Source organism: Natator depressus, chromosome 1 (genome assembly GCF_965152275.1).
Source record: "Natator depressus isolate rNatDep1 chromosome 1, rNatDep2.hap1, whole genome shotgun sequence".
Classification (NCBI taxonomy): Eukaryota; Metazoa; Chordata; order Testudines; family Cheloniidae; genus Natator; species Natator depressus.
The window spans coordinates 215787261-215813934 of record NC_134234.1 but is presented as its reverse complement, the minus strand read 5'-3'; the positions used below and the strand labels follow the sequence as shown (position 1 = coordinate 215813934).

At 45.1% G+C, this 26674-nt stretch overlaps 1 protein-coding gene across 2 annotated transcripts in view; it reads right to left on the bottom strand.

Annotated features, from left to right (window-relative positions):
- Positions 1–22546, bottom strand: part of TULP3 (TUB like protein 3) — an 80774-nt gene extending 58228 nt beyond the window's left edge. The window contains exon 1 of one of the 2 annotated variants that reach the window (XM_074935535.1): positions 22094–22546. In XM_074935535.1, the coding sequence (XP_074791636.1) occupies positions 22094–22134 (41 nt within the window). In that variant the 5' untranslated portion in view covers positions 22135–22546. The remainder of the gene's footprint in view (positions 1–22093) is intronic. The other variant, XM_074935542.1, reaches the window with a different exon arrangement.
- Between the last annotated feature and the right edge of the window lie 4128 nt (positions 22547–26674).

Below are 26674 nucleotides of genomic sequence, written 5' to 3'. Positions count from 1 at the left end.
TGACTGTGTCCTGTTACGTATTAATTAATTCAACAAACTGGATTAGTCTGTCATGTAAATTCTTGTCTGTCCTGGCACATCCTTCAATTTTGATGGGAATGTGAACTGGGCTGTTGACTGGTAAACTCTTTTACTGGTCTCCACTGTGAGCGCTATTTGTTTTACAGAAATCCCAGGGCACCTTAACATAGTTCCACTTTTCTCTGCACGGGAAGTTAAAGTTCCTAGGATCCCATGGCACATTCCTGTCATAAAAGCACTGTCACTTCAGGAATCTCACAGCAAGTGTTACCACAGCACTGTTTATCACTTTCCAGGGCATCAAATCAGAGGTCATATTAATGTGGCACCAGCAGTTACACCTCCTTGAGCAATAAACACAGCATTCAACAGGAATCAGAGAATAAGAGTAATAAGCTGGATGTGGGTTGTCTATTAGAGTTTACTTTTAGTCAGCACAGAAGCATAAACAAAAGCAATTCCAATAAATAAAGAGCTGAGTTAACTAACAGGAATAGGTCATCAGTCCTATTACCTCAACTCTCCATGATGTTACATATTTAATAATATCTTATTTGTGACTTACTCTATTTATTTGATACCAGCGTAAGACAATTGAATCTGTAGAGATATTTGAACAAAGTTTTAACAAAAATAAACAATACTTTTAATCATAAAAGTGTTTTACAAATGTTTCTTCACAATACCCATGACTAATCTCAGCAAGGCGGTATCTCAAACTGTAAAACCTATTAGTTTACAATATGATTGATGTAATTTTACAAATTCACTCTTGGGAAGATGTGCAGTGCTCGCAGCAAGAGTGGGAAGTGTCAGATCTTCTCCCAGAACTAAAACAACTCTCTCATTGGCAGATACTGGATATTCTCAACACGATCATATTTAGATGGATTGCCACAAAGCATTCTACATAATCAGTTCTGTACAGACCCAGATTATGGAACTGCACACCTATTTTTAAACACTGTAAACTGAGGTTGAACCAGCATTTCAATTACAGATCTTTGCTTTCAAGCAGTTATACATCAAGAACAAACTTCAGCCTGGGGCTTGGATTTTACAGAGACCAGAACCTTTCCCCAATTAAATCAATGGTGGTTTTGCCATAAACTCTTGTGGGAGCAGGCCCAGAATCTAGAGCTGGTAAAAGACCCTTTTACAAAGATTTAGCAAAATTTGTTTGGTTATTTGAGCCATCAGAACTGTTACAAATTACAATTTAGCCAAAAATTTTTGGCTACAATAAATCTTTTTTTTTCTTCTTTTTTTTAAAACAGAAATATTTCAGGCCATCATTCTGTACTGGAGACTTAGCTACTTAACATATTAGGGGGACAGGGAACAAACTCTGACTGGATTTAATTTTAAAAACTCAATTCCAAAGGTACCACAATATTGTAAAACAGTTCTTGGCAATGTTTTAGTGTTTGGTTGTGTTCCAGGCATACCTCAGGTCACACCTAACAGAACAAGTTAAAATATTAAAGTTTTTTTCCCCCCATTAGAAAAACAAACATAGAAAATCTTAAAATCAGGGAGCAGACTGGGGGAAAAGGTGTGATATTCTACTTATGCTTCACCCAAAATCTCAAAGTGGCTGCATGTTTCTGCTATGATGATCATTAATGAAACAGGTAACAACACTGACAGAGTTGTCATGATTAGGCTCTTATAGCTGCTTCTCTTCCCATCTATCTGCAGATTCAGTAAGAATACTACACCATGCTGTCACATTAAGTTAGTTTCTCAGGAGCCGTAAGGGCTAGAAGCTACGCCTTACCTATGCAGAGTGCAGTAGCTTACCAAAATCAGTTTAAAAATCTATTTAGTTAAACTCATGAACTTTTCTAAAACAAAGCCCAAAATGGCCACCTGCAAGTACTAGCTCCATCAAACCTCTGATTAAGGAAACAGAATAAAATACTGTAATAGGATAATAGTAAACAAACTATGAAAAATGTGCATGTGTCAAGGTTCCTTCCCCATTCTGAACTCTAGGGTACAGATGTGGGGACCTGCATGAAAAACCCCCTAAGCTTATTTTTATCAGCTTAGGTTAAAACTTCCCCAAGGTACAAACTATTTTACCTTTTGCCCCGGACTTCATTGCTGCCACCACCAAGCGTCTAACAGGGAAAGAGCCCGCTTGGAAACGTCTTTCCCCAAAAAATCCTCCCAAACCCTACACCCCCTTTCCTGGGGAAGGCTTGATAAAAATCCTCACCAATTTGCATAGGTGAACACAGACCCAAACCCTTGGATCTTAAGAACAATGAAAAAGCAATCAGGTTCTTAAAAGAAGAATTTTAATTTAAGTAAAAGAATCACCTCTGTAAAATCAGGATGGTAAATACCTTACAGGGTAACAAGAAAAGGAGTACTTGTGGCACCTTAGAGACTAACCAATTGATTTGAGCATAAGCTTTCGTGAGCTACAGCTCACTTCATCGGATGCATAAAGTGGAAAGTACAGTGAGGAGATTTTATATACACACAGACCATGAAAAAAATATACATTGTAAGGAGAGTGATCACTTAAGATGAGCTATTACCAGCAGGAGAGTGGGGTGGGAGGAGAGAAAACCTTTTGAAGTGATAATCAAGGTGGGCCATTTCCAGCACATTTCCAGGAGTTAACAAGAACATCTGAGGAACAGTGGGGGGGGGGGGGGGGGGAAGAGAGAAATAAACAAGGGGAAATAGTTTCACTTAGTATAATGACTCAACCACTCCCAGTCTCTATTCAAGCCTAAGTTAATTGTATCCAATTTGCAAATTAATTCCAATTCAGCAGTCTCTCGTTGGAGTCTGTTTTCGAAGTTTTTTTGTTGAAGGATAGTCACTTTGAGGTCAGAAATCGAGTGACCAGAGAGATTGGAGTGTTCTCCGACTGGGTTATGAATGTTATAATTCTTGACAACTGATTTGTGTCCATTTATTCTTTTACGTAGAGACTGTCCAGTTTGCCCAATGTACATGGCAGAGGGGCATTGCTGGCACATGATGGCATATATCACATTGGTAGATCTGCAGGTGAACGAGCCTCTGATCTACATACCACACAGACTATGCTGACAGCTTGTGTCACACGCTCTCAAAGAAACTGCGGAACCACCTGATCAACATCCTGTACAGCAAACAGGGAAAGATTAAGAATCAGCTCTCAAAACTGGATACTCTCATAAAAAACCAACCTTCCACACAAACTTCCTCGTGGCTGGACTTTACTAAAACTAGACAAGCCATTTACAACACACACTTTGCTTCTCTACAAAAGAAAAAGGACACTAAATTATCTAAACTACTACATGCCACAAGGGGCCACAACAATGGTTCCCTTAACCCACCCAGCAATATTGTTAATCTATCCAACTATACTCTTAACCCAGCAGAAGAATCTGTCCTATCTCGGGGCCTCTCCTTCTGCTCCTTCACCCCCACAAACATGATACAGTTCTGTGGTGACCTAGAATCCTATTTTCGACGTCTCCGACTCAAGGAATATTTCCAACACAAGTCTGAACAACATACTAATCCACAGAGACCTTCCTACCAACACTACAAAAAGAAGGATTCTAAGTGGACTCCTCCTGAAGGTCGAAACAGCAGACTGGACTTCTATAAGAGGGCTTCCGCCGACGTGCACGGGCTGAAATTGTGGAAAGCAGCATCACTTGCCCCATAACCTCAGCCGTGCAGAACACAATGCCATCCACAGCCTCAGAAACAACTCTGACATCATAATCAAAAAGGCTGACAAAGGAGGTGCTGTTGTCATCATGAATAGGTTGGAATATGAACAAGAGGCTGCTCGGCAGCTCTCCAACACCACTTTCTACAAGCCATTACCCTATGATCCCACTGAGGGTTACCAAAAGAAACTACAGCATTTGCTCAAGAAACTCCCTGAAACAGCACAAGAACAAATCCGCACAGACACACCCCGGGAACCCTGACCTGGGGTATTCTATCTGCTACCCAAGATCCATAAGCCTGGAAATCCTGGGCGCCCCATCATCTCAGGCATTGGCACCCTGACAGCAGGATTGTCTGGCTATGTAGACTCCCTCCTAAGGCCCTACGCTACCAGCACTCCCAGCTATCTTCGAGACACCACTGACTTCCTGAGGAAACTACAATCCATCGGTGATCTTCCTGAAAACACCATCCTGGCCACTATGCATGTAGAAGCCCTCTACACCAACATTCCACACAAAGATGGACTACAAGCCATCAGGAACACTATCCCCGATAATGTCACGGCAAACCTGGTGGCTGAACTTTGTGACTTTGTCCTCACCCATAACTATTTCACTTTTGGGGACAATGTATACCTTCAAATCAGCGGCACTGCTATGGGTACCCGCATGGCCCCACAGTATGCCAACATTTTTATGGCTGACGTAGAACAACGCTTCCTCAGCTCTCGTCCCCTAATGCCTCTACTCTACTTGCGCTATATTGATGACATCGTCATCATCTGGACCCATGGAAAAGAAGTCCTTGAGGAATTCCACCATGACTTCAACAATTTCCATCCCACCATCAACCTCAGCCTGGACCAGTCCACACAAGAGATCCACTTCCTGGACACTACAGTACTAATAAGCGATGGTCACATAAACACCACCCTATACCAGAAACCTACTGACCGCTATTCCTACCTACATGCCTCCAGCTTTCACCCAGACCACACCACACGATCCATTGTCTACAGCCAAGCTCTATGATACAACCGCATTTGCTCCAACCCCTCAGACAGAGACAAACACCTACAAGATCTCTATCAAGCATTCTTACAATACCCACCTGCTGAAGTGAAGAAACAGATTGACAGAGCCAGAAGAGTACCCAGAAGTCACCTACTACAGGACAGGCCCAACAAAGAAAATAACAGAACACCACTAGCCGTCACCTTCAGCCCCCAACTAAAACCTTTCCAACGCATTATCAAGGATCTACAACCTATCCTGAAGGACGACCCATCACTCTCACAAATCTTGGGAGACAGGCCAGTCCTTGCCTACAGACAGCCCCCCAACCTGAAGCAAATACTCTCCAGCAACCACACACCACACAACAGAACCACTAACCCAGTAACCTATCCTTGCAACAAAGCCCATTGCCAACTGTGCCCACATATCTATTCAGGGGACACCATCATAGGGCCTAATCACATCAGCCACACTATCAGAGGCTCGTTCACCTGCAGATCTACCAACATGATATATGCCATCATGTGCCAGCAATGCCCCTCTGCCATGTACATTGGGCAAACTGGACAGTCTCTACGTAATAGAATAAATGGACACAAATCAGATGTCAAGAATTATAATATTCATAAACCAGTCAGAGAACACTTCAATCTCTCTGGTCACTCGATTTCTGACCTCAAAGTGACTATCCTTCAACAAAAAAAACTGCGAAAACAGACTCCAATGAGAGACTGCTGAATTGGAATTAATTTGCAAATTGGATACAATTAACTTAGGCTTGAATAGAGACTGGGAGTGGTTGAGTCATTATATTAAGTGAAACTACTTCCCCTTGTTTATTCCCCCCTCCCCCCCCCCCCCACTGTTCCTCAGACGTTCTTGTTAACTCCTGGAAATGTGCTGGAAATGGCCCACCTTGATTATCACTTCAAAAGGTTCTCTCTCCTCCCACCCCACTCTCCTGCTGGTAATAGCTCATCTTAAGTGATCACTCTCCTTACAATGTATATTTTTTCATGGTCTGTGTATATATAAAATCTCCTCACTGTACTTTCCACTTTATGCATCCGATGAAGTGAGCTGTAGCTCACAAAAGCTTATGCTCAAATAAATTGGTTAGTCTCTAAGGTGCCACAAGTACTCCTTTTCTTTTTGCAAATACAGACTAACACGGCTGCTACTGTGAAACCTTACAGGGTAACCAGATTCAAAACATAGAGGATCCTTCTAGGCAAAACCTTAAGTTACAAAAAGACACAAAAACAGGAATATACATTCCATTCAGCACAACTTATTTTATCAGCCATTTAAACAAAACAGAATCTAATGCATATCTAACTAGATTGCTTATTAGCCCTTTACAGGAGTTCTGACCTGCATTCTTGCTCTGGTCCTGGCAAAAGCAACACACAGACAGCTCCCCTCCAGCTTTGAAAGTATCTTGCCTCCTCATTGGTCATTTTGGTCAGGTGCCAGCGAGGTTATCTTTAGCTTCTTAACCCTTTACAGGTGAAAGGGTTTTTTCCTCTGGCCAGGAGGGATTTAAATGTGGTTAACCTTTCCCTTTATATTTATGAAAGCATGGTTAACAATGCCATATGTGCTTTTAGCACATAAAGGATTAGTCTTATCTGTGCATTTCTTTCTTTGCGATTTTGTCCACCGTTACACCATAGGTGCAATGGTAAGGTGAGTTCTCTTATTTGTTTACTTGGCTGTTTCATTGCTTAGCAGTGTTATTGTGCTCTTAGGGCCTCATCCTAAACCCACTGAAGTCAATGGGAGCCTTTCCATTTACTTCAATGGACTTTGGATCAAGCTACTACAATGCTATTTGTACAGTGTAATTTGCCTAGAGGATACTTTTCTGAGATGTTCTTTCAACAGAATGAAAAAAAATTGTGAAGTCAAAACAATGGTATTTTCTCACATTTATAAAAACCTTAGCTATTAGAAACAGTAAATAAAACAATAACATTTTATAGTCAATAAAGTACAGTACACTAAGGGTATGCGTACACTGCAATTAAAACCCTGTGGCTGGCCCTTGCCAGCTGACTCTGGCTGGTGCTAAGGAACTGTTTAATTGGAGTGTAGATGGAAGGGTCCCAGAGCTCAGGCTGCAGTCAGAGCCCCAAAATCTACACCGCACTTAAACAGCCCCATAGTCCAAGCCCCATGAGACCAAATCAGCTTGCACAGGCCAGCCACGGGTGTCTAATTGCAGTGCAGAAATACCCTAAGGCCAGGTCTACACTATAAACTTATATCAGTATAACTACATCCACACCCCAGCATGTAGTTGTAACGATCTAACCCCCAGTGCAGACGGGGGAGACGCTCTCCCGTCAACATAGCTACCGCCTCTCGGGAAGGTGGATTAAGTACACCCATCAACATAGTAGCATCTTCACTAAAACACCACAGCCGCTGCAGCTTGAAGACATGAAGACAAGCCGTAAGAGTGCAGCTACGTTACAAAAGCAAGCAAGTCAACAGACCCTGACTCAGCTGTAAACAGCTTTAACCCTAATAGTAATCATGGCAGGGTCTTCTTTAATTATGTTGTTGGGACAAGGGACAACCATTTTGTAACCAAACCTCCAGACTTCATTGTGTGTCATTTTAATGGGCCCCAGTTCAGTTCAAAACTAGCCTGTGTCGTCCAGATAAGCATCCATGCTGAAAATGAGTGATATCTGGCAATTAGGTGTCAAACATGGCTGCGCCCAGCACCCACTAACACTGATGAAAATAGGTTGTGTTGATATTAAAGAGGTCTACTGCCTTTAACACTTGCGGTAGCAAAATACCTAAAATGCTGTCAATACAAGTGGAACTCTTCAACTCCAGGAGTTACTGGTATTGGGGGGAGCAGTTTGACACCTACTGTCAAACAGCATATTTAGCAGTACATGCCCACACCTAGTAAAAACATATCCATCCCCTTGCAGGAGAAGTGTCAGAAGCCAAAAGAGGAATCTGCTCACTTCAGTAACTGATCTAGGAGTTTACTCCTCAGGGCATTCTGCGCCAAACAAATAAAAATTGTGTGCACAATATTTTAAAATTCTGCAAGTTTTATTTGAGGGGCTCCAGTATGGCAGTGGGGAGCACAGGCCACTGGCTGCAGGAAGGTGGGAGATCATCCTGCAGCTCCCCCAACCCCCAGGACACGGACTCAGCGGTGAGGCTGCACCCAACCCTGACACAGCACAAGGCCTGGACCTGCCCCAGAAACACCCTGGGGCCCTGCCCCTCTGTGTCAGGTACACCAGGTGTGGGGAAGGCAGGCTCAACCAGGCAGGATCCAAGTGCGGAAGGGCTCAGTTTGGGGGGATCCAGGTGTGGGGTGAGAGGATTCTGTGTGTGACAATCTGGGTGCAGGCAGCTCAGTATGGGATCTAGGTGTGGGAGGATCTGGATGCAAAGAGGCTCGTGGGTGGGGGGGGGGAGTTCCAGGTGCAGGGGCAATGGGACTCTGCAGGGGCTTCCAGGTGAAGGTGGTTGGGGTTCAGTGGAGGGTTCTGGGTGTGGGGGTCTCAGCAGGGGGGTCTGGGTGCTGGGGGAGTGGGGCTTGCTGGAGTGGGGGTCTGGGTGCAGCTAGTTGGGAGTCAGTTGTGTGGGGGTCTGGATGTGGGGGCTCAGGGTGGTGCAGAGGGTGGGGCATCCGGGTGGGGGTTTGAGTGCAGGGAGCTCAGTGGGGGGTGGTCTGGGTGCAGCGGTGAGGGTCTGGAGGCAGGGGATCTGGGTGAAGAGGGGCCCCAGATGCAGGGGTTGAGGTTCAGTAGGGTGGGGTTTGGGTATGGAGGGCTAGGGGGGTTCTGGGTGGATGGGGGTGAGGCTTGGAGGCACTGTCTGGGTATGGGATGTCCAGATGCACGGGGGTTGGATGGAGCAGCTCCCACTACAGTGACTCCTCTCCCCACAGCTGAGGAGCAATGGGGGCAGAAAGCAGGGGAGGATGCTGCTCTTCCTGCAACTGGGGGAGGTTTCTGGGGGTGGGTCTGACACAGCCCCAGCCATTCCTTGCAGGGGAAGAGGACGTCCCATCCTCTCCTGCCTCCAGCGCAGACGGAACTAGCAGCTGATCCAGGCTCAGGGTAGGAGCTAGTGGCTGGGGTGTCCTCTCCGTCAGCTGCTCCGGGTGCCTGAAATGATGTATCTGCGCTGCTAGGGACTGGTGCGTGACTGCTCTTGCAGCTTCCCTTTGTTTCCCTGTCAGAAAGACATTTTTCTGCAGGAAGGCAAATAAATCTGCGGGGGGACATGAATTCTGTGCATGTGCAATGGCGCAGAATTCCCCCACGAGTTGCAAGGATCCAGAAAGATGTCAGTGGAGAGGGCAGAGAGATCAACATACAGTAGGGACAGCCTAAGCAAAACTAAATTGGAAGGGTATTTGTGAGGACAAAGGGATAGATTAAAGCAGGATGAATGGTATCTAAGTCCTGCAGTTAGAGCGGCCTGGTTGTACCAGTGAGTCAAAGGCAGAGCAACAGGACATGGTCAGCTGATTCCTAGAAGTTGCTTGCTTGGATGCCTCATTTGGAAGGAAGATGAAAGATGAACAGAAGAGTGAGAAAAATACAAGCGTTCATAGGAGGATGGCAGAGCAATGAGGAAGTGATTAGGCAAAAAGAAAAAAAAAATCTATCTGGGGGCCCTTAAGTTTTAGTGGTTACATAAACTTAACCCAACCCTGTGAAAATGGCAGCAGTGCAGAGCAATGAGCATCCAAAGAGTGCAATGGCATAAGCCATCTACTGTTTGGCACATATTATTAGGTAGCACCTATTGGCTGCAATCATGGATCTGGCCCCCATTGTACGAGGTACTGTACATACCAAAAAGATGGTCCCTGCCCTGAAGAGTTTACAATCCCCATACTTGGGTGGGTTTTTTGTTGTTTTTTTTTGCATTTCCCCCCTATTTCTATATATTATTTTTTATCACAGTGTAGTTCTTGTGTGAACAATGTCTTGCACTTAGGTGATGCTGTAAGACTAGAACCCATGACTTCAATAATCCAGTCAGGGGATTTGCCAGTGTGGTAAAATAGGAACAACGAAAACTTAGGTCAGCAGGAATTCCATGCTACGGGCATGTCTACACTATAAGAACTATAGCACTGCAGCTATGCCACTATAGTATAGACATTTACTACAGTGATTAAATGGGTTTTCTTTCACTATAATAAATCCACCCCCTTCGGAGGGGCATGGCGGGGGGCGGGGGAGCCCAGGTCAGCCCCCCGGGGCGGGGAGGAAGAGATTTCCCACACAGCGCTGCTCTGGCTCCACCCCAGTCCCAGCCGTGGCTCTGCTCCTGGCCGTGGCTCCCGACACAGCCCCGGCGCTGTTCCCAGCTGCAGCCCTGCTCCTGACCCCCGCCCAGTGCAGACCAGGTAAGGGGCAGGGCATGACCAAAAAAGTTTGGGGACCCCTTGCGTAGGGTGACCATACGTCCCGTTTTGACCCTGCATGTCCTGATTTTTTTGGCAAATCTGGACATTTCTCCCATTTTCTCTTGGCAACTGATCACCAGTTAGAAAGAGCAAATGGGACAAATTCCCAGTTTTGCCAAAAAGGGATGTGGGGGGTGGGGGGGGAGTTGAGTGTTGGGGCTCAGGCCATCCGCAGGGGAGGAAGGGGGCTTGGGTGAGTGGCTAAAGCCAGCTCTTCATGGGAAGGGGAAAGGGAGAGCCTCGGGCCAGCTGCACGTGGGGGTGGAGGAGAGGAGCTTGGGTCAGCTCTGCGCAGAGGTGTGGGGGAGAGGGGCTCGGCTGAAGGGCCTGGGTCAGCTCTGCGAGGGGAAAGGAGGGAGGAAGAGGGGCTCAGGCCAGCTCCGCATGGGGGGGAGGGCCAGCTCTGCATGGGGGAGGAGGGGGGAGGGCCAGGTCCATGTGGAGGGGAGTGGGGGGGGGGGGAAATGTGGTCGCCCTATCACAGCCAGGCTCTGGCTTCTGACTTAGCCAGGAGGCAAGGTCTCAGGGGGAAGAGAAGGAGCAGGGTGGCAGAGCCCTGAGGGATAGGAGGAGCAGGGCCAGAGTTACATGTTCCTGGAGGGCCCCAAAATTGGCCGGGACCCCTGGGTTAATCGGCCACTGCATCTAGCCTTCCGACCAAGCTTAAAAAAGGAAGATTGTGTCAGGGAGGGAAGATATGGAAAATCCCTGGTATAACTCCAGTGAAGTCACGTATCTTGTGTAACTGTGTTTCATCACATACAATGCCTACAGCATTTTGTTATATACATATCTAATGCTTCCTGTATCAGGGAGTCTTATGTCTAGCACAGTTGGAGGTTATATCAAACCTCTTTCTAAAGCTATATCTACACGACACAGCTTTTAGCGACATGCCGCTAAAAGTCGTGCAGTGTAGCCACAGTTTGTCGGCTCTCCTGTCAACAAAAATCTTCTATGCCAAACGAGCGGTGTTCGCGTTGTCGGCAGGAAAGCGCTCCTGCCAACAACGTGCTGTTCACAGTGGCACTTGCCGTGGCAAAACTTTTGTCTTTCAGGGGTGGGGGGTTTAACACCTCTGAAAGACAAAAGTTTTGTCATTCAATTGCCAGAGTAGACAATTAACCTCATTAAAACAACACTGAAGAATGCAGGGTCCATCTCACTTTACAACAGTCCCTAAATCATACAGCAAGAGGTTAAAACAGACTTCCCCCTATCGTACATAAGAATGCATTGCTGGTTCTGATAGGAAACAGTCTGTCTAGGTTCTGGAGGCTAATAGGTAAATGGAGAGTATGTTCAGAGCACAGGTCTGCGAATAGGTGCTAGTCCGACAGTGCACGCTGAAATTGGTGCATGTAACACATGATGAATGCCAATAAAAGCATAAAAGGATTTAACGGTCATGAATTCACAGCTGTTTAGATGATGTGTCAATTAGTAATCCAAGTGCCCTTGACATTGACCCACTAGATACCAAAGATAATGGAGCCAGTGGAAATAGAACAGCAGCTTTTGAAAAGCCACTACTGGAGCCCATGTCTGAAATACAGTTCAGAAGGGAGTGGAAAGAAGAATATGCAATATTCTCTATAAAGCTGCTGCATTGATGCTTGGAGGGAGACTTCATTCTTCTGTTACGTGACCTATGAGAACCCTTTCCTTCTAATAAGTTTTATTATGTTCTTCAATGAAGCAGAGATACAGGGAAAGGCGCACTGTCCCCCTAAAAGGAATACTATAGAGCCCAAAACGGACACAGGCCAGCTATCAAATAGCAAACCTGTCTGGAGTGCAGGGGCAGAGGAGTAAAGGAATGACAAAAGAGCTAGTATTTTCTTATTCTCACATTCTAGCTAGCTTCATATTTGAAGAAGGGGCAGATATTCCAGGTACCAAACTCTGCATAATGCTGACATACAGACATTCCCAGCAAGCATGTTTTTTTTAAAAAAAAATTCATATTTGGGCACAAAAAACAGGAATTTCCTGCCAGATACATTCATTGGAGAGAGCACTGGTGGTTCAGTAGTAGAATTCTTGCCTCCCATGTGGGAGGTTTGGATTTGATTCCTGGCCAATGCACTTTCATAGTCTAAATGCAGATGCTGGAAAATTTCAAAAACTTGAGAGAAATCCCAGCTGCCAGGTATCCTGGAATTTATAGGAAAAGCCTTAAGTCACGACATAACTCAGGGTAGGGCACCCTTTAGCTCTCCACCACCACTGCTGCTGCTGGGAGATTGTGAAGGAAATATCTATGCTCTGCTTTCAATAACAAGCTAATTTAGGTTTATCTCTAGACGTCCTCAGGCTTCATCCAGATAAAGGAATCCCTACTCAACAGCAGGAGAGCACCACCTACACTCCCAACTATTAAAGTCCTTTCACTGAGATAGCCCTCAAATTTCCATTAAAAATTCCTTTTTGTTTGTTCGGTTTGTTTTTGGAGCTGCTCTGCCTCAGGCAAAACAAATATATTTAAAAGTAGGACAGGGAGAGAAGGTGAACAATAAGTTCTCAGGTTTCAGAGTAGCAGCCGTCTTAGCCTGTATTCGCAAAAAGAAAAAGGAGTACTTGTGGCACCTTAGAGACCAACAAATTTATTTGAGCATAAGCTTTCGTGAGCTACAGCTCACTTCTTCGGATGCAGGAACCTGGGATCCTGATCAGTATGACCTCCCCTTCGTGAATTATTAAACCTAGTCTGTCGCTTTTGTTGACACTGTACCCCATTACAGCATGGAACCAATGAAAAGTAAAGCAAATACCATTCTCTCCTAGCAACGAAGTCAGCAGTTAAACTGTCTGAACTACACAGTACCTAGCCCAGACTAAACAACATGACTCATAGTCCCACTCTTATGGCTGTTCTGAAATCTATTTATTTTAAAAATTATTGTGGTTTATTTAGTGCAGAAGCTACAAGCTCAAGCAAGGATGCTTTCCACAGAATGCTTGAAGCAAGTATTACATTCTCTCCAAAAACCTAAATTTAAGCAGCCTTCCCTTCAGAATGCCAGTTCCCTTACTCATCCACTCCCTCAAAACCTAAGAACTGCATAGACACCTCACCCTCCAAACTGCCCTTACTTTATGCCCCTTCACATTAGACACAATTGTGGGCGTCCACATTCATGAGGAGCACACAGGTTCCTCACCAAAGAGGATACTCAGAGTTGACAGGCCAGAAGTTTTACACCCACATACAAAATCTAATTTCTTAAATGAAAGAATCAAAAAAGTTATCAAGAAGGGATGAACAAAATTAAAATTCTAACCCAGGCTAGGTGGCTCAACAAATAGTAAGTAAAACTGCTAAGTCTGTTAGGATCTCCGGGACATGAGACTTAGATCCTTGTCCATTTCTTTATCTTACCTGAACAAGAACACTGCAAGCAAGGAGTGTGGAAGTTTAACATGTGTTGAATGCATAGGCTTCTACAAATCTAGCACTTTTAGTTGTTAACATATGGCCCAACTCAGGAACTGAGGTTTTAAAGAGTGGAATTGTCCTCTTTCGGGAAGGGCAAATAATTTTCTCAATATCCAAAGACTACAACTTTAATCACATCAGCCAACCTAGTTACAAATACCTTATCTCAGATACAACACAGTTAAAGTTTGTAGTGTGGACAGGACCTAATCACATCCCAATAAAGATGCAAGAGCCTTGAGCAACCCAAAGGTTTGGCATGGTTGCAGGAACATAGTTTGCAAGTTGACTACAAATCTTAACTGTTGTAACCATGTCCCTTGTCTCAGTTGCAATTATAGTGAAAATGAAAGCTTAGATTTTTTTTTTTTAATGAGTTAGGGGGACAGAGAAAGTCGTGACGTGTCTACTTTAAAGTGCACTGTCAATATTCTAAATTTAGAAAAGAAGTACAGGGAACTGAAGGGACTATTCAGGTGCAGTTCTGACTCTGAAAAAAGGGACTACAAAAAGGGCTTTTTTTATTCAATGGATCTAGAATGCATCCCAGGTCATAGCTATTTATTTCAGTGACATATTCGCTACCTTTTACTTCTGTGGCCACTGTGCAATGTTCACACCCCTATGGAGGTGAGCTGAATTCCTTCTTGGCTTACACACTAGAAACAAGATTGTTAACTAGATTCCACTTGCAGAATATTTTCCCTGAGGTGAGATATGCTTAGGTAAGTACCTCAATTGCACTTTTACTACACTTATGCTGCACCTCAGCTGGGACAGGGTTGTTGCTGATAAAGTTCAATCTGAGGGAGAGGGGGAACAAGAGACACACACTCAGCTTGACTCAGATCCCAGGGTGAGTTTACATGGCTGGGAATTACAATAAAAACAATTTATAAACTGAGAAAAAGTAATATGGAACTACTAATGGACAAATATGGAAACCCATAAAGATATTTAAGAGTCACATTTTGAAGCAAAACCACACTTTAAGGAGATCTAGAACTCTAATTTTTAGCCACTGGTTCTCATTCAATCAAAATTAGGAGTTATTAATAACACCGATTATTTTTTATTCTTTTATTTACTTCTTTCATTTACAGTAGCAGACATAGGTCTTATTAAAGATTGGGGCCCTCAGTGTGCTAGGCCCTGTACACACACAGAGGAGGAATTGTTAGCTGGATAATCAATCTGAAATTAGTGAGCTCAATCTAGTTGCTAATGGAGAAGTGTCTACATTACATTACACCATCTTATTTACATCCTTGCTTGTAGTCTCAACAGGGATGCCAAAGATTTGCAGAGGCATGGAGATTTTGATTTCATAGATATAGTATCTCCAGGTCAGAACTCCGGCACATTTAGCAGAAAGTAATATGTGGGAAGCTTGACATGATGATGTTCATGCTGTGCCTTTTTGTGCCAATAAGTAAAATGAATCTCCAAGTTGGCTAAGGTTGCAAAATTGTAGTTTCACAGTCTTAGAGTATGTCTACACTAGGAGCAGTTGTGCTGCTGTAGTGTAAGACACTTACTACAGCGATAGAACGGGTTCTTTCCTCCAGCTAGAAGTGTCCACACCAGAGTTTAGGTTGGCTTAAATCAGAGGTCCCCAAACTGCGGGGCGCACACCCCTAGGGAGGTGCGGAGGAACATTCGGGGGGGGGGGGGGGAAGAGGGGCATGGCTGGGGCCAGGGAGAGCCCCACGGGGGGCAGGGAGGGAGCACCACCCTGCTCTGCTCGTGGTGCCAGCTGCCGGCCTTCCACCCAGGGCCCCAGCTGCTGGCCCCTTGCCTGGGGCCCTGGCTGCCGGCCCCAGCCTCTGCCCCCTTACCCCTGTCTGCATCTCCCCCCGCCCAAGCTGCAGCCCCACTCCAGGCTCTGGCTCCGAGGGTGGGGGGGAAGAGGAAGGGGGGACATGGACAGGGGTAAGGGACGTGACCGTAAAAAGTTTGGGGACCACTGGTTTAAATACATCACATAGGGCATGAAATTCTTTACAGTTTGGAGTGATATAGTTAAGATGACCTAACTATGTAGTGTGGACCAGTCCTTAGCCAACTTTACTTACCTACAACTGCCTCCTTGAAGTATTTCAGAAGTGCTGAAACACTGCACTCCTAGGCACATACACGTACAGCTCACCAATATAAGGCTTTGCATATACTAAGGCCTGGTCTACACACAATTTTTGTACTAGTATAACTGTCAATTAGGGGTCTGGGGTTTTTTTAACCAATATAGTTACACTGGTACCGGTGTGTATGCAGTTATACTGGTATATATGTTTACCATGAAAATCATAGAAATTTAGAGCTGGAAGGAACCTCAAGAGGTTATCTAGTCCATCTCCCAGCACTGAGGCAGGATTAAGTATACCTAGACCAGGGGTAGTCAGTAGGTGGACTGTGGGCCAAATCCAGATCACTAGACACTTTTGAATGGACCATGAATCTTTTTATTTACTTAATATAATTGTTACTGTAGTGTGAAAAATGTTTCTATGGAGACTGGACCTTGACTTTACCTTGACCAAGAAATCTGGACCTTGCCAAAAAATAATGGACTACCTCTGACAAGGGTTTGTCTAATCTTTTCTTAAAAACCTCCAAGGACGAGGATCACACAATCTCCCTAGGTAAGTTGCTCCAGTGCTTACTATCCTTATAGTTAGAAAGTTTTTCCTAACATCCTACTTAAATCTCCTTTGCTGCAAACTAAGCCAATTACTTCTTGTCCTACCCTCAGGGGCATGGCGAACAATTGATCACCATTGTGTTTTTAACAAACTCTTACATATTTGAAGATTTACTTATGTTCCCACACAGCCTTCTCTTTGCTAGACTAACTCTACCCAGTTTTTTCAACTTTTCCTAGGTCATTTAAAAAAAAAAAAAAATTATTTTTGTTGCCCTCTTCTGGACTCTCACCAGTTTGTTTAAATGTTTATTAAAAGTGTGATACCTAAAGCTGAACACAGTACTCCAGCTAAGGCCTCTCTAGTGCTGAGTGGAATACAACAATTACTTCCATGTCTCATATACGACATTCCTGTTAACACATCCACGATGATATCTGCCTTTTTCGCAACAGCATCACACCCTTGACTCATTCAGTGTGATCCACTAGAACCTTCTTGCCTGCAGCAGTGCTGCCTAGACAATTATTCCCAATTTTGTTTTCATTCATAAATGCAGTACTTTGCACTTGTCTTTATTAAATTTCATTTTATTGATTTCAGACCAATTTTCCAATTTATCAAGATCATTTTGAATTCTAATCCAGTTCTTCAAAGTACTTGCCATCTTCTCCCAGCTTGATGTCATCCACAAATTTTATAAGCATACTTTCCACTCAATTATCCAAGTCATTAATGAAAATATTGGCCTAGTACTGGATCCAGGATACACCCATGCAAGATCACACTTTGTATATCCATAATTTAACAACAAATCACTGATAAATACTCTCTAATTATTGGCTATAGTAATTTAGTTTAGACCAAATTTCCCTAGTTTGCTTAGAAAAATGTCATGTTGGTCTGTGCCAAAAGCCTTACTAAAATCCAGATATATCACATCTGCTGCTTCCCCATAGTCACTAGGCCAGTACTCCCAAAGAAAGAAGTTAAATTGCTTTGGCATGGTTTGTTCTTGACAAATCCATGTTGGCTATTACATAGCACCGTTTTATCCCCTAGGTTTAAACAAATTAATTGTTTAATAATTTGTTCCAGTATCTTTATGCTTATTCCCCATCCGATATGGCAGTAAGCTATACCAGTATAAGTACATTTAATTAATACTCCTGGGGGAATTCTGCGTCACGATTCACGTCTGACAAGGATGGTGAGAGTGACTGTGAAATGCTCAGGGAAATAGAGAAGCTATTAAAATAAAAAACTCAATAATAATAATGGGGGATTTCAATTATCCCCATATTGACTGGGTACATCTCATGTCAGGACGGGATGCAGAGAAAGTTTTCTGACACCTTAAATGACTGCTTCTTGGAGCAGCTGGTCCTGGAACCCACCAGAGGAGAAGCAATTCTTGATTTAGTCCTAAGTGGAGCACAGGATCTGGTCCAAGAGGTGAATATAGCTGGACCGCTCGGTAATAGTGACCATAATATAATTAAATTTAATATCCCTGTGACAGGAAAAACACCACAGCGGCCCAACACTGTAGCATTTAATTTCAGAAAGGGGAACTACACAAAAATGAGGAGGTTAGTCAAACAGAAATTAAAGGGTACAGTGCCAAAAGTGAAATCTCTGCAAGCTGCCGGGAAACTTTTTAAAGACACCATAATAGAGGATCAACTTAAATATATACACCAAATTAAAAAACATAGTAAGAAAACAAAACAAAAAAAAGAAACACCATGGCTAAACAACAAAGTAAAAGAAGCAGTGAGAGGCAAAAAGGCATCCTTTAAAAAGTGGAAGTTAAATCCTAGTGAGGAAAATAGAAAGGCGCATAAACACTGGCAAATGAAGTGTAAAAATACAATTAGGAAGGCCAAAAGAGAATTTGAGGAACAGTTAGCCAAAGACTCAAAAAGTAATAGCAATTTTTTTTTTTTTTTTTTTTAAAAGTACATCAGAAGCAGGAAGCCTACTAAACAACCAGTGGGGCCACTGGACGATCAAGGTGCAGAAGGAGCACTCAAGGACGATAAGGCCATTGCGGAGAAACTAAATGAATTCTTTGCATCAGACTTCACGGCTGAGGATGTGAGGGAGATTCCCAAACCTGAGCCATTCTTTTTATGTGACAGATCTGAGGAACTGTCCCAAATTGAGGTGTCATTAGAGGAGGTTTTGGAACAAATTGATAAATTAAACAGCAATAAGTCACCAAGACCAGATGGTATTCACTCAAGAGTTCTGAAGGACCTCAAATGTGAAATTGCAGAACTACTAACTGTAGCCTGTAACCTATCATTTAAATCAGCTTCCGTACCAGATGACTGGAGGATAGCTAATGTGACGCCAATTTTTAAAAAGGTCTCCAGAGGTGATCCCGGCAATTACAGCCCTGTAAGCCTGACTTCAGTACCGGGCAAACTGGTTGAAACTATAATAAAGAACAATATTGTCAGACATATAAATGAACATAATTTGTTGAGGAAGAGTCAACATGGTTTTAGTAAAGGGAAATCATGCCTCACCAATCTGCTAGAATTCTTTGAAGGGGTCAAGAAGCATGTACACCAAGGGGATCCAGTGGATATAATGTATTTAGATTTTCAGAAAGCCTTTAACAAAGGTCCCTCACCAAAGGTTCTTACGCAAAGTAAGCTGCCACAGGATAAGAGGGAAGGTGCCCTCATGGATTGATAACTGGTTAAAAGATAGGAAACAAAGGGTCGGCATAAATGGTCTGTTTTCAAACGGGAGAGGGGTAAATAGTGGTGTCCCCCAGGGGTCTATTCTGGGACAAGTCCTATTCAACATATTCATAAATGATCTGGAAAAAGGGGTAAACAGTGAGGTGGCAAAATTTGCAGATGATACAAAATTACTAAAGATAGTTAAGACCCAGGCAGACTGCGAAGAGCTACAAAAGGATCTTTCAAAACTGGGTGACTGGGCAACAAAATAGCAGATGAAATTTAATGTTGATAAATGCAAAGTAATGCACATTGGAAAGCATAATCCCAACTATACATATACAATGATGGGGTCTAAATTAGCTGTTACCACTCAAGAAAGAGATCTTGGAGTCATTGTGGATAATTCTCTGAAAACATCCACTCAATGTGCTGCGGCAGTCAAAAAAGCAAACACAATGCTGGGAATAATTAAGAAAGGGATAGATAATAGGACAGAAAACATCACGTTGCCTCTATATAAATCAATGGTACACCCACATCTTGAATACTCTGTGCACATGTGGTCGCTCCATCTCAAAAAAAGGTATATTGGAATTGGAAAAGGTTCAGAAAATAGCACCAAAAATGATTAGGGATTAGGCTTCCCTATTAGGAGAGATTAATAAGGCTGGGACTTTTTATCTTGGAAAAGAGACGGCTAAGGAGAGATATGATTGAAGTCTATAAAATCATGGCTGGTGTAGAGAAAGTAGATAAGGAAGAGTTGTTTACTACTTCTCATAACACAAGAACTAGGGGTCACCAAATGAAATTAATAGGCAACAGGTTTAAAACAAATAAAAGGAAGTATTTCTTCACACAACGCAGTCAACTCCTTGCCAGAGAATGTTGTGAAGGCCAAGACCATAACAGGGTTCAAAAAAGAACTAGATAAATTCAGGGAGGATAGGTCCATCAATGGCTATTAGCCAGGGTGGGTAGGAATGGTGTCCCTAACCTCTGTTTGCCAGAAGCTGGGAATGAGCGACAGGTGATGATTACCTATTCTGTTCATCCCCTCTGGAGCACCTGACACTGGCCACTGTCAGAGGACAGGATACTGGGCTAGATGGACCATTGGTCTGACCCATTAAGGCCATTCTTATGTTCTCCCCACAGATTTACTTCCCAGCAGAAAATGACAGGGAAGAAAAGGGAAGCTGCACTGGGGGGAGGGAAAGGGCTGGGGACGCCTATGGTCATAGCTTGGGGGGGCAGGGGGCATTGCCCCCCAGAGGTGAGGCATGGGGGGCATACAGGGTGGCATGCCACTGCCCCGCCCCCCATTTCTGCTATCCAGAGCTGCCTGGGTGAAGCAGGGTGCCGCTCAGCTCCACTGACTCTGCAGCTTGACGTCACCTCCTGCGTCCTAGTGCTGGCCATGCTCCCCTTCTGTGTGTGCTGGGAACCATCCTGTTTTCTGGACAACGGGAGGGAACGGGGGTGGGGGTGGGGGGTGGGCAGAGGAAATGGGAGAAGAGGGTGGGATGAAGAGGCAGTGAGGAAGGAAGGGGGTGGGATAGGGCAGGGGGAGGAGAATGTGGGAGTGAGGGGAGGTGGATAGGGTCAGGGGACAGTGGTGAGAGGAAGGGGGAGGAGATGGGAAACAGAAGGGGATTGGACAGAGAAGAGGAGCCTGGCATGCAGCATCCCCTCAGCAGCAGCTGGAGCTCCCCTGTTAAACAGACCCATCGAACACCCACCCCACCAAGCCCTACTACCCCAGCACCCAGACCCTGCACATAACGCCCCCCCCCCCCGCCGAGTCCCATCCTACATCCAGACTTCCCCCCGCAGCTGAGCCCCAACCACCTTCACCTGGACCCCCCTCCAGAGTCCCATTGCCCCTGCACCTAGAACCCCGCAACAAGCCTGTGCATCCAGATCCCCCCCGCACCCAGTTTGGTCCACAAAGAACCTTCTCACCCCACACCAAGCCCCTCTACACTTGGATCATGCTGGGCTGAGGTGGCCTGCCCACAACTGGTACACCTGGCACAGAAGGGCAAGGCTCCAAGCTGTTTCTGGGGCAGGTCTGGCCCGGCCCTTATGCTATGTCAGGGTTGGGTGCAGCCTCACCACTGAGTTCCTGGGTCGGAGGGGGGGGGGGGGGCTGCAGGGTGATCTTCCACCTCTGTGCAGGCAGCAGCCTGTGCTCCTCAGTCCTCACTGCCATGCAGGAGCCTCCACATTATAAATTATCCACAATAAATAAAATATTGTGCACAGAATTTTTATTTTTTGGCATAGAATTCCCTCAGGAGTGCAGTATATTGCACCCCTTGTACTAATTTAATTAAACTGATAAAATTAAAATGGAACAACCTTTATGTAGAGACACAAGCCTTTTCTTAAAATTCTCCACCACTGCAGCAACCACTGGAACACGAGCGTAGTCTGGCTGCCTGACAGAGATATTTATCCACATCATCTAGACCTGTTGTGACAAATTTCAGGAAAAGAAGGGGATATGGGGGGGGGGGCAGGGACCTTAAAGTGCTGAGAATTTTTCAATACATCTGGTATATTTTAACCCCTCCCCTGTAAGTGCTCTCTTTGTACGTGAGGGGCTGAGCTGCACACACTGCGATACTGAAAAATTGTACATCATAGTCAGGGACATCATCAACGTCAAGACATCAGTCTATTGCTTTTATACCCTAGGGCTACAACTAACACCCGAGATTAAAATACCGTAATGAACTAAACCAAGCCATTCCCGAGTGCAATGAGTTTATTTGCTGCCCTGCACCGCGCTCTGTACAGCCAGTGGCCCTGCCCGCCGGGAGAGGCCATTGCCCAGCCTGACTGGGGAGGTTTTCCACACAAAGAAGGGGGGAGGGGCCGGGAAACATTTAACGGGGATGCGATGGTAGCGTCTGCTGGGGCGAGGGGGGGGTGTCCCGGTGCTGCTGGCCGGGACCGTCAGCGGCATCCACGACGGATGAGCCATGGGCGCCTCACTCGATACCAACGGGGAGCAAGAGCCCAGACACCAGCCCCGCGAAACCCCGGTGACCCCGCCCCCCCAGCCACTCCGCCCGCGCACCTCCCTCCCCGGGTCTCACCTGCCCCCGCGGGGCCCGGCCCGGTCCCCCGCGCTCTCCATCCTCACCCCCGCCGTTGCTATGGGATCCTGGCCACTCGCGCTTAGTCCCGGCCGTCGCCGCTGCCCTTAGCAACCGCACCCGACACTGAGGCGCGGCGCCATTGGCCGAAGACGCAACACCAAGAGCGTTCATTGGCTGGTGCCTGGAAGGGGTGGGGTAAATCCGCGCATGCCTATTGGAGGGTGGTGGTAGGACCACCCCCTCTTGGCTCGTGCCCGGCACCCCGGTGGCTGCTGTGCAGCTGAGGCTCCGACGAGGCGGGGCTGCGGGGGTAGCGCAATGGCCGCGCGGGGCGGGGCAAACAGGGCTGGACCCAGAGACGCCAGCGTGGGCTCACCCACCCCGGCTGGAGCAGGGTGCGAAAAGCGCATCCCACCCCTACAGAGAGAGCAGGACCCAGGCGGGCGTAGGGAGGGTCTGGAAACCCAAGACGAGGCGCAGGGAGGAAGGAAACGTCCGGGGCTGGGTATAGAAAGTCTCTTGGAGACTAGGAACCTCTCAGCCACGCCCCCACCCATCACGATCCAGTGCAGACTGATCTTCAGGCGGGCTGGCGGGGAGAGCCTCTCTCTGCAGCACCAAGCAGTCTTAGCCTACAGGATAAGTCCTGGTTCTTCTCTTTATCCTGTCACTGATCTCCCAGCTAGGTTTAGCAATGCCCGTTGCTTTTGGAGCCAGCAAAAAGGGATTTCAGTTATTGTGCCCCTCAAGTCAAAGGCAGCCTGTCCTATTCCAAAGGGATCAGCACTGACTGGGATCAGCAGTTACAGTCTTAACTAGGATGTCACTTGGGCTCAGCATCCCCTTCTCCCTCAGGTATCTCATCAGGTGAGACCGTTTTCTCCATGTTACCTTCACTCCATACTCATGCTCTGGGGTATCCTTGACCAGTACAGATGTTGGCTCAAGGCTCTCAGTGGTATCAGCACAGAGATCAAGGCCACTGTGTGGATTTGGAGAGAGGGTGTTCATCTGTGGTAAAGTACCATTGCATCCATAGCTTCTCACAGAGGGCAGCTCTGGAGTCCGTAGATCTGGTGGACTGAAAACATCTGGCTCAGCATCCTGGTTAGGAAACTGAGTGGCCCCTTTTCCACAGTTCCTAGGCTTGCCGACTGAGGTACTGGGCTTTGCTGCAGTGCCCCTCTTTGGCTGGATATGGCATGTCTTTGCACAATTCCCTGGGTTACCACAAGAGTCTGAGTACCCTATTGCTCCAGCATAGGAGCGTGCCTGTGAAACCTCAAACATTAAAGGAGGAAATTTGCAGACTGTGTGTTTCCGACACACTCCTCCCACATGGAGGAAACCACGACTATCATCCCAGCTCTGGAAGCTGCGGGCAACATGGTGCTGCTTCTGACATCTCTTGGAGCCTGTTGACACAGTGCTTTCAAACTGTGGAGACACCTGAGGGGCCAAACAGAGATGATGAAAAACTGTTTTCCTTCAGAGAGGGTGACTCATCATACCCCCTACTTCCTTCACAAGGCAACCACTATCTACCCTACTCCCCACCCCTGCTGCATGTCTTTCTTGGTTTGAGAGCTGCCATTTTATTGCTTTCTTGGCAGGAAGTCCAGTGTAATGACTGGAAAGGAAAATCACACTATCCAAATGAGAGAAAAACGGAAAGCTCACATATGCCTTAAAAAGTACAAATCTACTCTGAAAAGTGACTATATATAAATGCACCTCCTTCCCTAGATATATTCAAAATCTTGTTTGCTTATTTCAGTGATAAACTAAATCAACTGCTATGTCAATCTCTTATCCCCGCAGAACCACAGTTCAAAGAGTGATTGTGTTCATTCCTGTGCATCAACAAAATTGTTTACAAAATTTCAGTGAGTTCCACTGAGGCTGTACTGGTTTCTCTAAGGGCAGAATTTGATTTGCAGGACCTTTATTACAGATGATGATGCATAAGTAGTAGAGAACCATCTAGATTCTTGGATCCCAGACTGAGGTTGCAAGATTGTCAGTGTCTCACACACACACACAAAAGTCTTACTGATAAAGTGATCCTATTTGCATATTTATATCTGTGGCACTCCAGGACTTTCACTGCACTGTAGCAGTGTCCACATGGGATGTTAGTGCGCAGCAAGCTACTGAACTCTAAGATTATATTATAAAAGGTAAACAACAACTTTGTAAGTCTCCAGTCTCTGTCATGCATTCAGATCCTGAACATTTCCTAAGTCAAACAGAAAAAAATGGCAGATCCCAGTTCCACCGTTTATTAAAGTATTATGATAGAGATTTATTTATTCTCAAAAATGAGTCCCACAATCTTTCCTATTAGCTCCCTTTCATTACTGGGTTCTGATTGAAACTTTCCGTTTCCTAATATATCTCACTTTCTCCTAGCACTGAGGGGAGCCGAGAAACCTGGGTACTAGTTGTGATTGTTGTGGAGTTGCTGTGTAATCAAAGAATATTGATAAGTAACCGAGTTATTGAGAGACTTTATATCATATACCTATACTGTTTTGATTCAGTGGGGACTGAACAGGAAGCCAACATAATGGCTGCCCAAATAAGAACATCCTGGCATACATTTGAAACAGGGAAAGCTATTGACTTTGAGGATCCTATCCTGTCTCCAGCGAAGCTGCAAGCCTTGTTTTGTCAGGCTGGGAGCCTGGAGATCACAAGGATACCAAACAGTTAAAAGCCCCATGAGGGGGAAGAGGTTGTCCGTTGCCAGAGGGTTGTCCAAGGAGACAAGCTGACAAAGAAAGACTCCGCTGAGGAGTCTTTAGGAAGTTAAATTTACCAAGATTCCCATGTGAAAGACACCTGGACATCCACACTGTCTGTTTATTATTTTAAGATCTATTTTCTCTGAAATGCTTTTGTTCAAAATAAATAATTTTAACAGGCTGTTTGGTAACTGGATACCACTGACATTGGTCCCAGAGGGAGGAAACTGCAAGTACTGAATATAAGGCAGACGTGGTGAGGAAATCACAGTTGATACACAGGGGATGGCTACTCAGGGCCCAGTCTAAGAGTGAGAAAATTGTGAGAGTCCATCCCAAGAGAGGTGATGTCTCAAGGTCTGAGACCTAAGCAGCAGTGCACTCAAAAGAGACCAGGAGGGGCCAAGGGTGCCGTTAGCCCAGTAACTGTGACACTACTTATTAACTGAATACTCCTCAGACGTATCCAAATAAGTCCATTGTACATTTGGAAATTTTCCATTGTTCCAGGTACACACAGATTCTACCTCCTCTCAGCAACTGTTTTACTCACTGTTTTAGAACCCATACAGCTGACTGCCTGAAGCATGTTTAAAATGCTCTGCTTTAAAAAAAAAAAAAACACCAACGAAAAGAAATTTAAAATCTAACAGAGATAACTCCAGGTCTCTGGGGCTGGTGGAGTGTTTCGTTCAAGTTTGAATCCTTGCTCCTTGGGGTTGCTTTGTTAAAAAGCTTTGAGACTTAAGTGTTGTTATTTAGCAGAGCTGCCTGAGGTGATGGCTTCTGCAAGGACAGGCAGCTCCCACTGAACAACTGCACGTTTGCTTAAAAAAAACGTTGTATGTCATGAAAAAAGTATCCTCGGACTGATTGACCAGAAACCTAATTGCCCCCTCAACAATATTTGGGTATGTTGGAAGAACTGTGTGGGGAAAAGCAGAGGATTAAACACACACAAAAATGGAAAGGAGGGCAGGATTAAGGTACATAGATTACTGCTTCAAAAATATGCTATCTAGATATTTGCACTATGCTCTTACCACAGTATCTGCCTGAAGCCTGCTTTATCACCCTGCCTTGAATTTCTAGTACAGAGAATCTATTTGCCAGCTTACTTCAGGCTCAACATTTTCTTTTGATTGAAACCAAGTAATATCACGTTAACAAAATTTAACAGAAAAACAGAAATTTTAATTGTTATTATCAATAAAAACCTGTTTTTTTTTTTTTTAAGAGTTCATTGTGGTGTTGACAACCCAGAAAAAGAGCATTGACCTAAATGAAACATAACAGTAAAGCTGAGCAGCGTTGTCCAATCGAGTGAAATGCAAGACATCAACAAAATGCATGAGCAGTGAAAAGTGAACATGATTAGTAAATACAATTATCTTGGTAGTGCCCCTTTATCATGTTGGAGAGGGGGTTATTGGTGTCTCAACTTGATAAGATAATTTTTCTAATCAGCTGCGTCTCTTGTTCACTCTTGGTTTGTAGAGTATGTAGCACTGCTAAAGCCTTTGAAAACAAACACATCCTCTCCCCACTTTCGCACAAGGCTTGATCTTCAAACAGATTCACACTGACCCCAGGCACGTACTAGTTTGTTTCCAAGCAATACACTGGCCTTTGGAGCAGACTGCATTTCTCACCAAGTGGCTGGCTAATGCAAGAAGCAACCCCCTGCTCCTTACCACACTGCATTTCTGGAAGTAGGCCTCATCACCTTACATCATCAAGTACTCTGCCTGTCAACCATATACATTACAAAGTATAACATCCATTTTAACCCAACATTTAACTCCATCCCACAGAGACCGGAGATTCTCTG